Source organism: Myotis davidii, unplaced genomic scaffold (genome assembly GCF_000327345.1).
Source record: "Myotis davidii unplaced genomic scaffold, ASM32734v1 scaffold247, whole genome shotgun sequence".
NCBI classification, from domain to species: Eukaryota; Metazoa; Chordata; class Mammalia; order Chiroptera; family Vespertilionidae; genus Myotis; species Myotis davidii.
In genome coordinates, this window is record NW_006299593.1 from 267,654 (window position 1) to 280,617 (window position 12,964).

Sequence of the window (12,964 nt, forward strand, 5' to 3'; positions counted from 1 at the left end):
CACGCCCCACCTGCTGCACCACCACCACCACCACGCGCCCCTCGCCCACTTCCCCGGCGACCTGGTGCCCGCCAGCCTGCCCTGCGAGGAGCTGGCGGAGCCCGGCCCCGTGCCCGCCGCCGCCGCCCGCTACGCGCTGCGCGAGATTGAGATCCCGCTGGGAGAGCTGTTCGCCCGGAAGTCCGTGGCCTCCTCCGCGTGCTCCACGCCGCCGCCCGGCCCCAGCCCGTGCCCCGGGCCCACCACCGCCTCGCCCGCTTCCCCCTCGCCCGCCGATGTGGCTTACGAGGAGGGCCTGGCGCGCCTCAAGATCCGCGCGCTGGAGAAGCTGGAGGGGGACCGGCGGCTGGAGCGGCTGAGCGAGGAGGTGGAGCAGAAGATCGCCGGCCAGGTGGGCCGGCTGCAAGCCGAACTGGAGCGCAAGGCCGCGGAGCTGGAGACGGCGCGGCAGGAGAGCGCGCGGCTGGGGCGCGAGAAGGAGGAGCTGGAGGAGCGCGCGTCTGAGCTCTCCCGCCAGGTGGACGTGAGCGTGGAGCTGCTGGCCTCTCTCAAGCAGGACCTAGTGCACAAGGAGCAGGAGCTGAGCCGCAAGCAGCAGTGAGTGGCCCGCCGCGCCCCGTGGGGGAATGTGCCCGCCACTGTTCCCTAGTGGGTGACCCTGTGAGTCATTGTGCTACCGCCATCACCGTGAGTGTGGCAATGAGTGTGTCTGTGTGTGAGGCCATGAGCATGTCACGATGGTGCCTGTGGGGCCCACAGTGTCATGACTGTGTTTGGGACTGTGAGTCCATGATCTTGAAACATGTTCTTTAAAATATATTTATTATCGATTTCAGAGAGGAAAGGGGGAGAGAGAGAGAGAGAGAGAGAGAGAAATATCAATGATGAGAGAGAATCATTGATCGGCTGCCTCCTGCACGCCCCATAGTGGGGATCAAGCGTGCCACCCGGGCATGTGTCCTGACTAGGAATCGAACGGTGACCTCTTGGTTCATAGGTCGATGCTCAAGCACTGAGCCAGGCCAGCCAGTGAAACACATTCTTCACTTGGCTTCCAGGACACTCTCCTGGGATCTCCTTCTGTCTCTTTGCTCCTCCTCAGTCTTCGTTGCTTCTCCTTGTGTCTCTGGTCTGTAAGTGTAGAATGATGAAATATGCAGATGTTATGCATCTGTCCCCATAGTGATGCAAGCTCCATGGTGGCAGGAATTTTTCTCTGCTTATTCACTGCTGTGTCCCCAGTACCTAGAACAGTGCCTGGCACCAAGAAAGTGCTCAGTCAGTGCTGAGTGGATGCATGAATGACTGTGAATGCAATTGGGAGTAAATACTCTGTGACCCTTAAGTGTGCTGTGTGTACGTGGAACTTCTGGAGGTGGTGCAATGGGAAGTGTGCTTCTGCATCTGAGAATGTTTCTGAAAAATGTGTGTGTGGTGGGGAAGGGGTTAGGAGGTGTTTGAATGTGTTGGTGAGACTGTGCCTTTCTCAGACTGTGTGCCTGCGAATAAACATGAATACATGTATTTGAGTGGGGCTATGTATTGGACTTTGTGTACTTGGCTGTGTGACTGTGTGTGTCTGTGAGTGTGTCTGGAGGCAGGAGGTGGCTGTGTGTGACTGAGTATGCCTGGGGCACAGGGATGTCCAGTTGTGTGGGGCTGGGTGAGTGTGTAACTCGGAATATATGCTGGCATTTTTTTAAAACAATTTATAATTTTTACTTATTTTTTTAAAAATATATTTCTTTTTTAAAAATATATATTTTATTGATTTTTTACAGAGAGGAAGGGAGAGAGATAGAGAGTTAGAAACATCGATCAGCTGCCTCCTGCGCCTCCTGCACATCTCCAACCAGGGATGTGCCCGCAACCCAGGTACATGCCCTTGACCGGAATCGAACCTGGGACCTTTCAGTCCGCAAGCCAACGCTCTATCCACTGAGCTAAACTGGTTTCGGCTTTAAATATATTTCTTTATTGATTTCAGAGAGGAAGGGAGAAGGAGAGAGAGATAGAAATATCAATGATGAGAGAGAATCATTGATCAGCTGCCTCCTGCACACCCCCTACTGGGGATCGAGCCTGCAACCCAGGCATGTGCCCTTGGCCGGAATCGAGCCTGGCACCCATCGGTCCGCAGGCTGACGCTCTATCCACTGAGCCAAGCCGGCTAGGGCTATGCTGGCATTTCCGTGTGTGCCATTGTGTGGGACAGTGTGCCTGGGCCTGTTCTATGTGACCATGAGCAGACACCGGGGGCAGCTGTGCCCCAGGTTGCTCCCCCACTGGCCAGGGCCTCCTCTAGAGGGTGGGTGGGCGGACAGGCTGAGGCACGGAGGTAAGAGACTGCTCTGGGCCCAGGGAGGTGGTGCAGATCGACCAGTTCCTGAAGGAGACTGCGGCACGGGAGGCCAGCGCCAAGCTGCGGCTGCAGCAGTTCATCGAGGAGCTCCTGGAGCGGGCTGACCGTGCCGAACGGCAGCTGCAGGTCATCAGCAGCAGCTGCGGCAGCACACCGAGTGCCAGCCTGGGCCGTGGGGCTGGGCCCGGGCCCCGGGGCCCAGGCAGAGTGGTGAGTGCCCATCTCCCTTCCCTCCTCCACCCGCACACCTGATTTCCACAAACTCCCCTCACGTGTGGCCTGACATCACCCCTGCGATGCTCCCTTTTTGGCTCTTCCCCATGAGCAGACTGTAGACCTGAAGTAGGGGGTCAAGGAATAGGGGAGCCCCTCTGAGGTGGCAGAAGCGCAGGCCCCTGAGGCTGTAGTGGGTGTGATTCAGAGGCCCATTCCTGCAAATGGGAGCCCAGGAGCCACAGGCTGGGCCTGGGGTGCGGGGTGGGTATGCGGAGGCGGCTGGCGAGCCTGCCTCTCGGCTGTCTGTCTATCTATTTGTCCATCTTTCCCAACTTTTTTCCTTCTTCTCTCTCCTCTTCTCTCCATCTTGCACCCTGTTTTACCTGCTCCTTCTCATCCTCTTGCCTCCTCTGCCCTCCTTCCCTTCCCTCCCGCTCTGGGGGCCCACAGCGAGAACACCACGTGGGGATGGCCATGCCTAGCACATATGCGGTGTCACGGCATGGCTCCTCTCCCAGCACCGGGTAAGCCTCGGGCCCACCTCCCTGCCCCCCCACGCAGCCCGCCCTCACCCTGGCCCACTGGATGGCTGACCTGTCTGGAGGCTGGTCTCCCCTCTCCCCATCCTCCTTGGGTCCCTTCTGTCTGTCTGCTTTTCCACACTCAGAGGGGGCTCTTGGAAAGTAGGGTGGGTGGGTTGCCCGTGGCCAGCATTAGGGGTGGGATGGGGAGTTCAGCACGCCTGGTGCCTCTCCCTTCTTAGCATCTGCTCCACCCCACCGTAGGGCCTCCAGCCGCGTGCCAGCTGCATCCCAGAGCTCAGGCTGCTATGACAGTGACAGTCTGGAGTTGCCCCGGCCAGAAGAAGGGGCCCCGGAGGACAGTAACCCTGGGGGCATGGGCTCACGGGCCCCGGCTGCCAACAGTGGCTCAGAGCGGGCTCAGGCCCCTCGAAGCTCAGGCCTGCGGCGCCAGGCCATTCAGAACTGGCAGCGCAGACCCCGCCGGCACAGCACGGAGGGCGAGGAGGGTGACATTTCGGACGTGGGCTCCCGAACCACCGAGTCAGAGGCTGAGGGCCCCTCGGACGCCCCCCGCCCTGGGCCTGCTATGGCTGGGCCAGTAAGCAGCTGCCGGCTCTCAGGTGAGTCCTAGGGGGTGGGCAGAGAGGCCAGGCTTCCCCTGGTGCAGGCCCTCTCAGAAGACACAGGGCTGAGGCAGCACATCTCCTGGGCTCCTGCACCTCCTTTTCCCCAGCCCAGACTTCCCACGGTGAGAACGACACTCCCACCCGGCGCCCTGCCAGCCCGGGCAGGACCTCCTACGGCAGGGCGTGCTGCAGCACAGGGCACGCCGGTTGGGTTGTGCACAAGGATGCCACACCAAAAGGGCTCCATTTATGTGGTGGGCTCACTGACATTTACAGGAGAGTAGCTAGGTGTTGGCTCCGGACTCTGTGGCCCCTGAAGCAGTTGGAGGAGGGGTGCCTTCCCTCATAGAAACAAGGCCATGCACATACGCGGACGGGTGAGGGCCAGGAGGTGAGAGGGCTCCGGTCAGGGTGTGGGCTGCCCCTGTGACTGCTTTGGGCAGCCTCTCACCTGCCTCTGTTCCCAGAGGCCCCATTTCTGTCCATCCACACCCTAACCCTCCAAACCCTTCTCCAAACCTGATTCAGTTGCCTCATCTCGGGGGTGAGTTCAGACTATGCGATGACGTATTATCTTAAAAATAATTTACTTGAGGAAAGACTGCCTTTTCTAATTTGCAAAATTAGGGGCGGGGTGACGCAGAAGAGAGGAATGCAGAGGCCCTTGTCTTTTTCCCAAGGCACCGGTCCCCCAGCATCCGTCCCCCATGCCCAGGGCTCCTGCAGCTTTTACCCTACATTGCCATGCTGGCCTTTGACCCTCCATACTCACCTTTGACCCTTTGGTATTGTGCAGCCCGCTCTGAGGGAGGCAGTGGGCGGGGTCGGCGAGCAGAGAGGGGCAGCCCCTCACGTTCCAATGAGGTCATCAGCCCAGAGATCCTCAAGATGCGAGCCGCCCTGTTCTGCATCTTCACCTACTTGGACACCCGCACCCTCCTGCATGCCGCCGAGGTCTGCCGTGACTGGCGCTTTGTGGCCCGCCACCCTGCTGTCTGGACGCGAGTGCTGCTCGAGAATGCCCGAGTCTGTTCCAAGGTACCTGTTTCTGCCCACTCTCCCTGCCCTCCCACTCATCCCTGCTGTGAACTCACACACGCGCACGCGCACACACACACACACATGCACACACCCATCCCCCCTGCCTTCCAGCATCTGGTCCCTCCAGGGTTGGTCCTTGCAGTCCTTACAAGACCCCCCCAACTCTTGTCTGGTTTCCTAAAATGCTCTCATGGAGCTCCTATCCTGGAGCTGGCCCACCTCCAGCCAACCAAGTTCAGGCCCCTCACCCCGGTCACCCCTCTCTCCCTGCAGTTCTTGGCAATGCTGGCTCAGTGGTGCACCCAGGCCCACTCGCTGACGCTGCAGAACCTGAAGCCGCGGCAGCGGGGCAAGAAGGAAAGCAAGGAGGAGTATGCCCGGAGCACCCGGTGAGGCCGTGGTGGGTGGGTGTGTGCGTGGGTGGGGGGGGTGCTCCTGGGCCATAGACCTAGGATTCTGTGGGGATGCTTCTCAGAGCAGGAGAGGGCCACAAGCCTCTCCCTGACCTCTTGGCCATCCCCAGGGGCTGTCTGGAAGCGGGGCTGGAGTCCCTGCTGAAGGCGGCGGGGGGCAACCTGCTGATCCTGCGCATCTCCCACTGTCCCAACATCCTCACTGACCGCTCGCTCTGGCTGGCCAGCTGCTACTGCCGCGCTCTGCAGGCCGTCACCTACAGGTGGGTCCATCCCACCAGAAGCATCCCCAAGAGGGGTCCCTGTGCTCTGCTCTGCATACCCTTCTCCCAGGGCTCTCAGGCAGAGACCCAAGAGCTCTGTGGCCTCAGGGAAGGGAGCAGAGGCCACCAGGGAGAGTGGGTGGCCCCAGCTTTGTCTCTTCTCAACAGGAGCGCCACAGATCCCGTTGGCCATGAGGTCATTTGGGCCCTGGGCGCAGGCTGCAGAGAGATAGTCTCCCTCCAGGTGGCACCACTTCACCCCTGGTGAGCCCTGGCTGGGTGAGGAGGGGACAAGGTTGGGTGGGGTCTGCGGCTGAGGACTGAGCAGATCTAGGCCCACTCAATTGATCGTCTGTTGGGGAGACCAGATTCGCATTCATCAATCTGTGTGTTTAGGTGTTAGGAGCAAGGCTTAACATCATGTCCTGGTTACTAGAGTATGACTTTGGGCAACCCAATTGTGCTTCAGTTTCTCAACCTGCCAAGTAAAGGTGATATTAGGATCTGTTGACTTTATTAGGACTGTTGCTGGCTCAAATGAGATGTGTCCATGAAGCCTGCAGGGCCCACAGTGAGTGAGGCGTGAACACTAGGGAGGCTGGTTTGGCACCTGAAAGGCAGTTCAGGGTGGTCAGTGTGGTGGTTGGTGAGTCCAGGCTGTGGTGTCACTCATGGCGTTCCTAGGAGCTCCTCGAACATGTCAGGCTTTTCTGCTCCCTGCACCTTGACCTCCAAGCCCTCCCTTCACGTGACAACTCCTCCCAAGCCCTCCAGTGTCCCTGGGAGAATGTGTCACTGTTCTCCTGCCTTCATTCCGACTGCACCTTGTCCCTACCCTATAGCCCACTTTGCAACAGTTTCTCTATATTTCAGTCTCCACGAGACTCATGGTTCTCAGGGCAGAGGCTGAAATGTCCGTTCCACATCTGTGGTACCAAGGGTGTGGCAGATGTCTGTGGCCTGGGCGAGTGTTGAGGGATGCGTTGTTCAGGGAAACAGCCAGTTTGGTGTGAGTGGTAGGCAGGGCCCAGCAGTGAGTGTGTAAAGGCAGATCGGGGAAAGGTCAGGAAGGCCTTGCCTCAGGGGCTTAGATTTTTGCATTTTTTATCTAGAAAGTGCTGGGAAGCGATTGGGGATTTTAGATCTTAAAAAATGGGGTTACATCAGACAAGTAACATTCTTTGCGCCCCTCTTCACCCCACTGTCTGCTCCTTCAGGGCAGGGACCATGTCTGTACTGTCACCACTACATCCCCAGGGCCTAGCTCAGTTGTTCTTGGCTTAGTAGATACTTACAGCCACTTGTTGAATGACTGAGTGACGGAATGTAGGAATGACTGGCTTACCTTCAGCAGCAGGTCGTCTAGTCATAATCCAGGTGAACATTGATCATGGTCTGAACTGTAGGTTGAAGACTCATTCAGGAGTCGGAATCCATGGGTCTTGGCAGGAGATGAGGGACGGGGGAGTCAGGGATGATCCCAGGTTTCTAAGTTGAGCAGCTGGGGTGATTGGTGGGGCCCTTGCCCAAGGATGAGCCTGAAGGTGATCCCAAAGGAAGATGAGGCTTGGGGTGTCACATAACCAGCGGCTTTCCTGACAGCCCTTCCTTCCCCCCATTCTCCAGCCAGCAGCCCTTGCGCTTCAGTAATCGTTGCCTGCAGATGATCGGTCGCTGTTGGCCCCACCTCAGGGCCCTGGGGGTTGGGGGTGCCGGCTGTGGGGTGCAGGGCCTGGCATCACTCGGTAAGTTTTTCCTTGGGGCTAGGGTGGGGTTAGTGGGATGCAGGCATAGGTGCGATACTGAAATCTCAGAGGAGCTCTGGGCTGCAGCCTGGGTGATGGCAGGAGCATCGGGTGGGCGGGAGGTAACCTGGAGAGTTCGGTCAGCAGCAGCTCCCCTCTTCCTCTTCCTAGCAAGAAACTGCATGAGGCTGCAGGTCCTGGAGCTGGACCACGTGTCGGAGATCACCCAGGAGGTGGCGGCTGAGGTCTGCCGAGAAGGCCTGAAAGGGCTGGAGATGCTGGTGCTCACGGCCACCCCCGTCACCCCCAAAGCCCTGCTGCATTTCAACAGTGAGTGATGGGGCATGCGGGGTGGGGTACAAGTGTCACCTCTTACCATGCCTTGCCAGCAGGTAGCATGACCAGCTTCCCTGTCACTCCTGGTCAGCAAGCACAGTGCTGGGGTTAGACTGACCAGGGCTCTAGCCCTGGCTTTGCCACCAATGCCTTCTGAGGCCGGTGTGGCATTCAAGGCCTTCTAGCATGTGGCCCAAGTAGTTCAGTTCAGCTACATCTATTGCCCTGTGCTCTACCCACGTTGGAGACAGGAGCTATGCAGCAGCATTGGCCCCCATGTGAGCCCCCAGCCAAGGGCAGAGGCAGGAGAGCAGGTGGGTTAAGATCATAGGTTCTGGGGCTTGACTGACCTGGGTCTCAATGCTGACTCTACTGCTTATTAGCTGTGTGACTTCAGGCAGGTTACTATACATCTGAGTTCTGTACCTGTGGGAAACTGATACAGGGTTAAGCCTCGGACTGACTTGCTGGCAAAGTCACAAATAAGCCCTAGCTTAGAGGGCACAGTCCTCTTAGCATAATTAGGCTTGACCTTATAACACTCCCTAGATCTTATCTGGGAATCTGATGGGCTGGGGAAGTGCAGGGAGTATAACCATGGTGTAAACAAGTGAAACTTACAAGAACAGTGTAAACAAGTGAAACTCACAAGAACTGTGTAACTATGGTAACCACTACCTTGTTTACCTCTCACTATAAAAGCTTGGTGAGGCCTGAGCACAGCGGAAGTCCTTCCTCTTGACCCTCTTCTAAGCTGAATTTCTAGAATGAATGAGAGGATTAAATGAGATGGTGTGTGTGAACCTCCAAGGACAGTTCAGAGGGAAGACTCCTTTCCCGGTATAGATTGCAAGTCATGCCTCCTCTGGCCCCACTCCCTCCAGCTTCCCACTCCATCTCCGGTCATTCTTCCACCTTTTCGAGGACATGGGTGCCCAGCTTGGGCTGCCCACACCCAAAAGTGAGACCGTCACCCAAGACCATTTGACCCTCGGCAAGACCTCAGGTCCTGAGCACCAAAGGTTCTTTGACCTTATTATTCCCAGGATCCTCTTCTTCCCTCCCCTTCAGCTTCATGGCCTTGCCTTGGACTGACCACCAGAACTAACGGCTCAGCCTTCAAACTCATGACCTTCAGGACCCTCTCAGCCTCCTGACCTTCCTGCTCCTCCTCTCCTGACTTCATGACAACATTCGGTCCCTTAAGCTCCCAACTTGTTTGCTCCCTGTCTCCGCTCCTCTGTGCTCCAGCCGAGACCCATCAGCCTCACTTCCGCCTCTCTGTCTTTGTAATTCGCTTCCAAATGCCCAGGCCACAGCACAACTGTCCCTTCTGCCAGGGAAGTTCCAAAAGCTCCTGCACAGCTGTTGCCCACACATCCTCCCAGAGTCCACCACAGCCTCTGCTCTGACGTCACCTTCCACCTGCTCCCATTGTCTGGTTGAGCCCCGGGGCAGTGTGGGTCTGCTCTCCTGGTTATGATCTCAGTGCCTGGCATTTGATGGCCTCTCAGTAGGTTCTGATTTCATTAGTGATGGGAGAGGAGGCAGCCCGGCCAAACTCGGGCTCCTCTCTTACCCACCTTTTCCCAGGCATTTGCCGGAACCTCAAGTCCATTGTGGTCCAGATTGGGATTGCTGATTATTTCAAAGAGCCCAGCAGTCCCGAGGCCCAGAAGCTGTTTGAAGACATGGTGACAAAACTCCAGGTGAGGAATTGGCTCTGAGGCTACCCAACACCCCATGACCCTAGGCTGGGGCTGGGGATTTGGGTTTGTGATGTGAAGAAAGCCCCACCTGTGTGACCCTGAGGATTTGGCCCTGAGAACTAACCCAGGTTTGCTCTGCAGGCCCTGCGACGGAGGCCCGGCTTCTCTAAGATCCTGCACATCAAGGTGGAAGGCGGCTGCTAACCCGGGTGAGGGGCGGCAGGGCCCCTGCCAGCCCCACCCAGGGCACTCTCTTTGGACTTCCAGAGGGACCCTGATTTGGACTAGACCTTCAGAGGCCTGGTGTCATCTCTGGCTTCCAGGAAGGGGTTGACGGTTTCCTGTCCTCTCCTGGGATAGCAGAACAACAGGCCTGACCCTGGGAACTGTCTCTTCAGGGCAGGGGCTTGGACAGAAGCTGCCCCCTGCCCCTACCCAATCCCCAGCTGGAGCAGCCTTCTGGGCACAGCCAGTGAGGAGCTGTCACTACCAGCACCTGGTGTCTTCCCCCTGAGGGTCTGCAATAACCACCCAGTGGCCCTTGGCTGCTCTGGCAGGCCTTCATTCTTGAGGCCCAGCCTGCCGTCAGGTCCTCTGCTAGGCCCCAGGCAGGTCAGACTTGGTAAGGAGGGCTCTGCTCCTCGCCCTGCTCCGTCCCCGCCCTCTGTGGGGCACCCTTCAGACAGCCCACCGGGGACTGGGTCCACATTCTCTGAGGATAACACATGGGCCGAGGAGCCTGGGCAAGTGTCAGCCGAAGGTGAGGTAGCGGGAGTGGGCTTGGAAGGGCAAAACATTCACTCAGATTTTCTCCCCGGGACATTGAAACCATCTCTCCCAAAGGAGGAAATTGCCAGGAAGAGAAAAAAGTTTCTATTGATATAGGCAAGACCTCCCTCCCCCAATAACCACATTTCCCGTACACACAAGAGCTAAATTCTGAGCTAAAAGGTGCATGTTTCCATACCTGTCAGCAATCCTAACCCAGTCACCTGTGAGAAGCAGTTCCCGTCCTCAAGGAATGGCCTCCTTTTTTTTTTTTTTAAATATATATATTTTATTGATTTCAGATAGGGATGAGAGAGAGAAACATCAATGATGAAAGAGAATCATTGAATGGCTGCTGCCTGCACCCCCCCTACTGGGAGGTTGAGACTGCAACCCAGGCATGTGCCCTTGACCAGAATCGAACCCTGAACCCTTCAGTCTGCAGTCCGATGCTCTATCCATGGCATCAAACCGGCTAGAGCTGGAATGGCCTTCTAATCTAGGTGCTTGGGCAGGACTCTCATGGCCTTTGGATCCCCAAGGCTGTGTGGGAGGAAGTCAGTCACTGGCTGACCTCTGTATGGGGGCCTGGGGGAGGCTGGGAGGAGGCTGGTTTGGTTTGCTTCCTTGTCTGGCTTGCTTAAAGATGTAGCCCTTTAAGGAAGTTAGGCCCATCGAGCTAAGAATGAGCTGGTCCCATGGGCTAGGGCTCCGTTGGGAGTTTTCTGCCTGGGGGTAGTTCTGAGGCCCAAGCCAGAGCCACTTGGCTTAGAAGCCACAGAATGGATGCAAGTGGGGTTTTCACTCACCCTCCCACGGTCCCCACAGGACCAGGTCCCAGCACTGAGACTCAGGTCTCCCAGTTCCTCCTCAGAGCTCCCACAGTGGCTGAGGTGGGTCCTGCCAACCTTCATTTGGAAAGTTCTTTAATTCACCTAGATTCATCTTAGGGTTTCCTTCTCTCCTGCACAGGACTGGCTTTCAGCCCTAATCACTAGGCAGCTGGTGGCTGAGGCAGGGTTCCTCCAATTTCTCAGTTCTTTCCCGGGACCCAACTTTCTGCTACAACCTAGCTTGAACATCAAGGGCCAGCCCTGGGTTACCCTAACAGTGAGGCCCCCAGAGCTGGGCCCCACAGACTCAGCGGTGCACCCCGCTTCCCTGGCTCCACGCCCAGTTCTCCCGGCTCTTCCCATTGTTGATGACTTTTCCTCCCATGGCTCATTCTGGCCCTGCCCTTTGAAGATCCCCAAATACCAAGGGTGTCATGTTGGCAACTCCCTGTCCTGTCCTGCACGAAGCCGTGGCGGTGTGGTATCTCCACTCCAGAGCAGCTGGCTTTATTGACTCCTCCTCAGCCCTGCCCCCAGGAATCATGGGAAGAAGCACAACTCTGCTGGCCTAGAGGGAGGCGGAGGTCTACTCAGACCTGGCTGCTCTGGGTGCGTCAGTCCTGCCTTCCAACTGCACCCTCCAAAGCCCTGCTCCACATGACCCCGGGATCAGAGGTGCTGCCCTCCCTGTCTCCTGGACAAAGCACAAAGGGGTGCCCTGCTTGGCCAGAGCCTGCCCTACCGGGACCTTTACAGGCTCTGGGCAGTTTCTCCCTGGGTGGGTGCCCACTGGGATGCCCGGCATCAGCCCTGGGAAAGGAAGTCAGAGCCCGGGCAGTGAGCTGAAGTGGGAGAAAGGACTGATGTCAGTAGCAGGTTTATTCACTCATTTGTTCATTTGTGTGACAGCCCTGCACACCACCAGCACTGCAGGCAGCGGAGTGAACAAGACTCCCTCTCCTGCTGGGGGGAAGTTTGCCTCTCACAGGTTTGGCTGTTTCCAGAAAACCCTCCAAGTCCAGCCAAGCGAAGGATGTGTGGGAGTACATATTGTACATGCCCAGGCCCCTGTCAACAGGAACATGGGTTGTAGTATGTCCCATTGCACACCTGCCCCCAGGGCCAATAGACTTGCGTGGCTGAGAACTGGCAGATTTGCAGGCCTCCACCCACACCAGCTCGATGCTATTTTTTGCTTCTCTTCAGGGGGGTGAGCCCTGCTGCTAAGCGGGGAGCTTTTGTTGGTGGGAATGCTCCATTTGTTCTTTGGCAACCCTATAGCTAGGGCTGATGACGGGGAACGGATGGAGGGCCCAGCCACCCTTCACTCGCCCCTATCTCACACCTGACAAGATGCAAAGAGGAGGCTCAAAGAGCAAACCAAGGCAAGTCCTGCTCCAGGGGCCCAGGCCTGGATAGGGGGCCCATGGGTGGGGCCACTTGGTATCCCAACCACCGTCCTGTCATACAGCCTGAACCCAGCACCTGGGGACTCCGAGTACTTGGATTGAGCGTTTGGTCATGCTTTATTTGGGCTGCCGCCTCTGCACTGGCAGGGAACAAAGGAGATGCTGTAGATGTCTGCATCCCAGAGGGGGAGGAGCAGGCTGCCCAGACCATGGCTTTAACTGCCAGGAGAGACCACTGTAGGACCAAGGCAGCTCAGGTATTCCTAGTCCAGTGAATGGAGTTTGAGCCAGCCCCTCAGGAATTGCTTTAAAAAAAGCTGCCTCCTTCCTAAGGTCTGTGGCTCCAAGGTTTGGCTCCGTCCTTTGTCTTTGGGTCCTGCCTCTAGTCCTTTGGGCCGTAAGTGGGAGCTGCCCAATCCTAGTCCTTCTAAGGCGCTAAGTGGAAGATCTTAACAGAGTGACTATCGGTGCCAAAGACCCAGTTCCTGCTGGACTTGGGGTGATAACAGGAGATATGGTGTGTGGGTGCAGGGCCCTTGTGCTCAGAGGACTCAAACTGATGGGATCTGTCCCAGCACGTCACCCCTGGTGAGTGTTACCTCTCCCCAAGGGGCCTGGCACATCTCTCTAGCCCTGCTGGCCATGCTTGTTCACCCAGCCTTGTCCCAGGCCTGCATTTCTGTATATATTGCTGTGTATTGTGTATATGTATTTATTCC

The 12,964-nt window shown here is 57.2% G+C and overlaps 1 protein-coding gene across 1 annotated transcript; it reads left to right on the top strand.

The window, feature by feature from the left end:
- Position 1: 1 nt before the first annotated feature.
- Positions 2-10,272, top strand: FBXO41 (F-box protein 41; the record flags this gene model as incomplete). The annotated part of the gene is made up of 12 exons (XM_006775337.2): positions 2-597; positions 2,362-2,572; positions 3,029-3,102; positions 3,364-3,722; positions 4,525-4,766; positions 5,043-5,158; positions 5,293-5,445; positions 5,614-5,709; positions 7,072-7,190; positions 7,362-7,520; positions 9,120-9,235; positions 9,377-10,272. Coding segments are annotated over 12 exons (2,304 nt in total), but the record flags the coding sequence as incomplete, so codon positions are not given.
- Between the last annotated feature and the right edge of the window lie 2,692 nt (positions 10,273-12,964).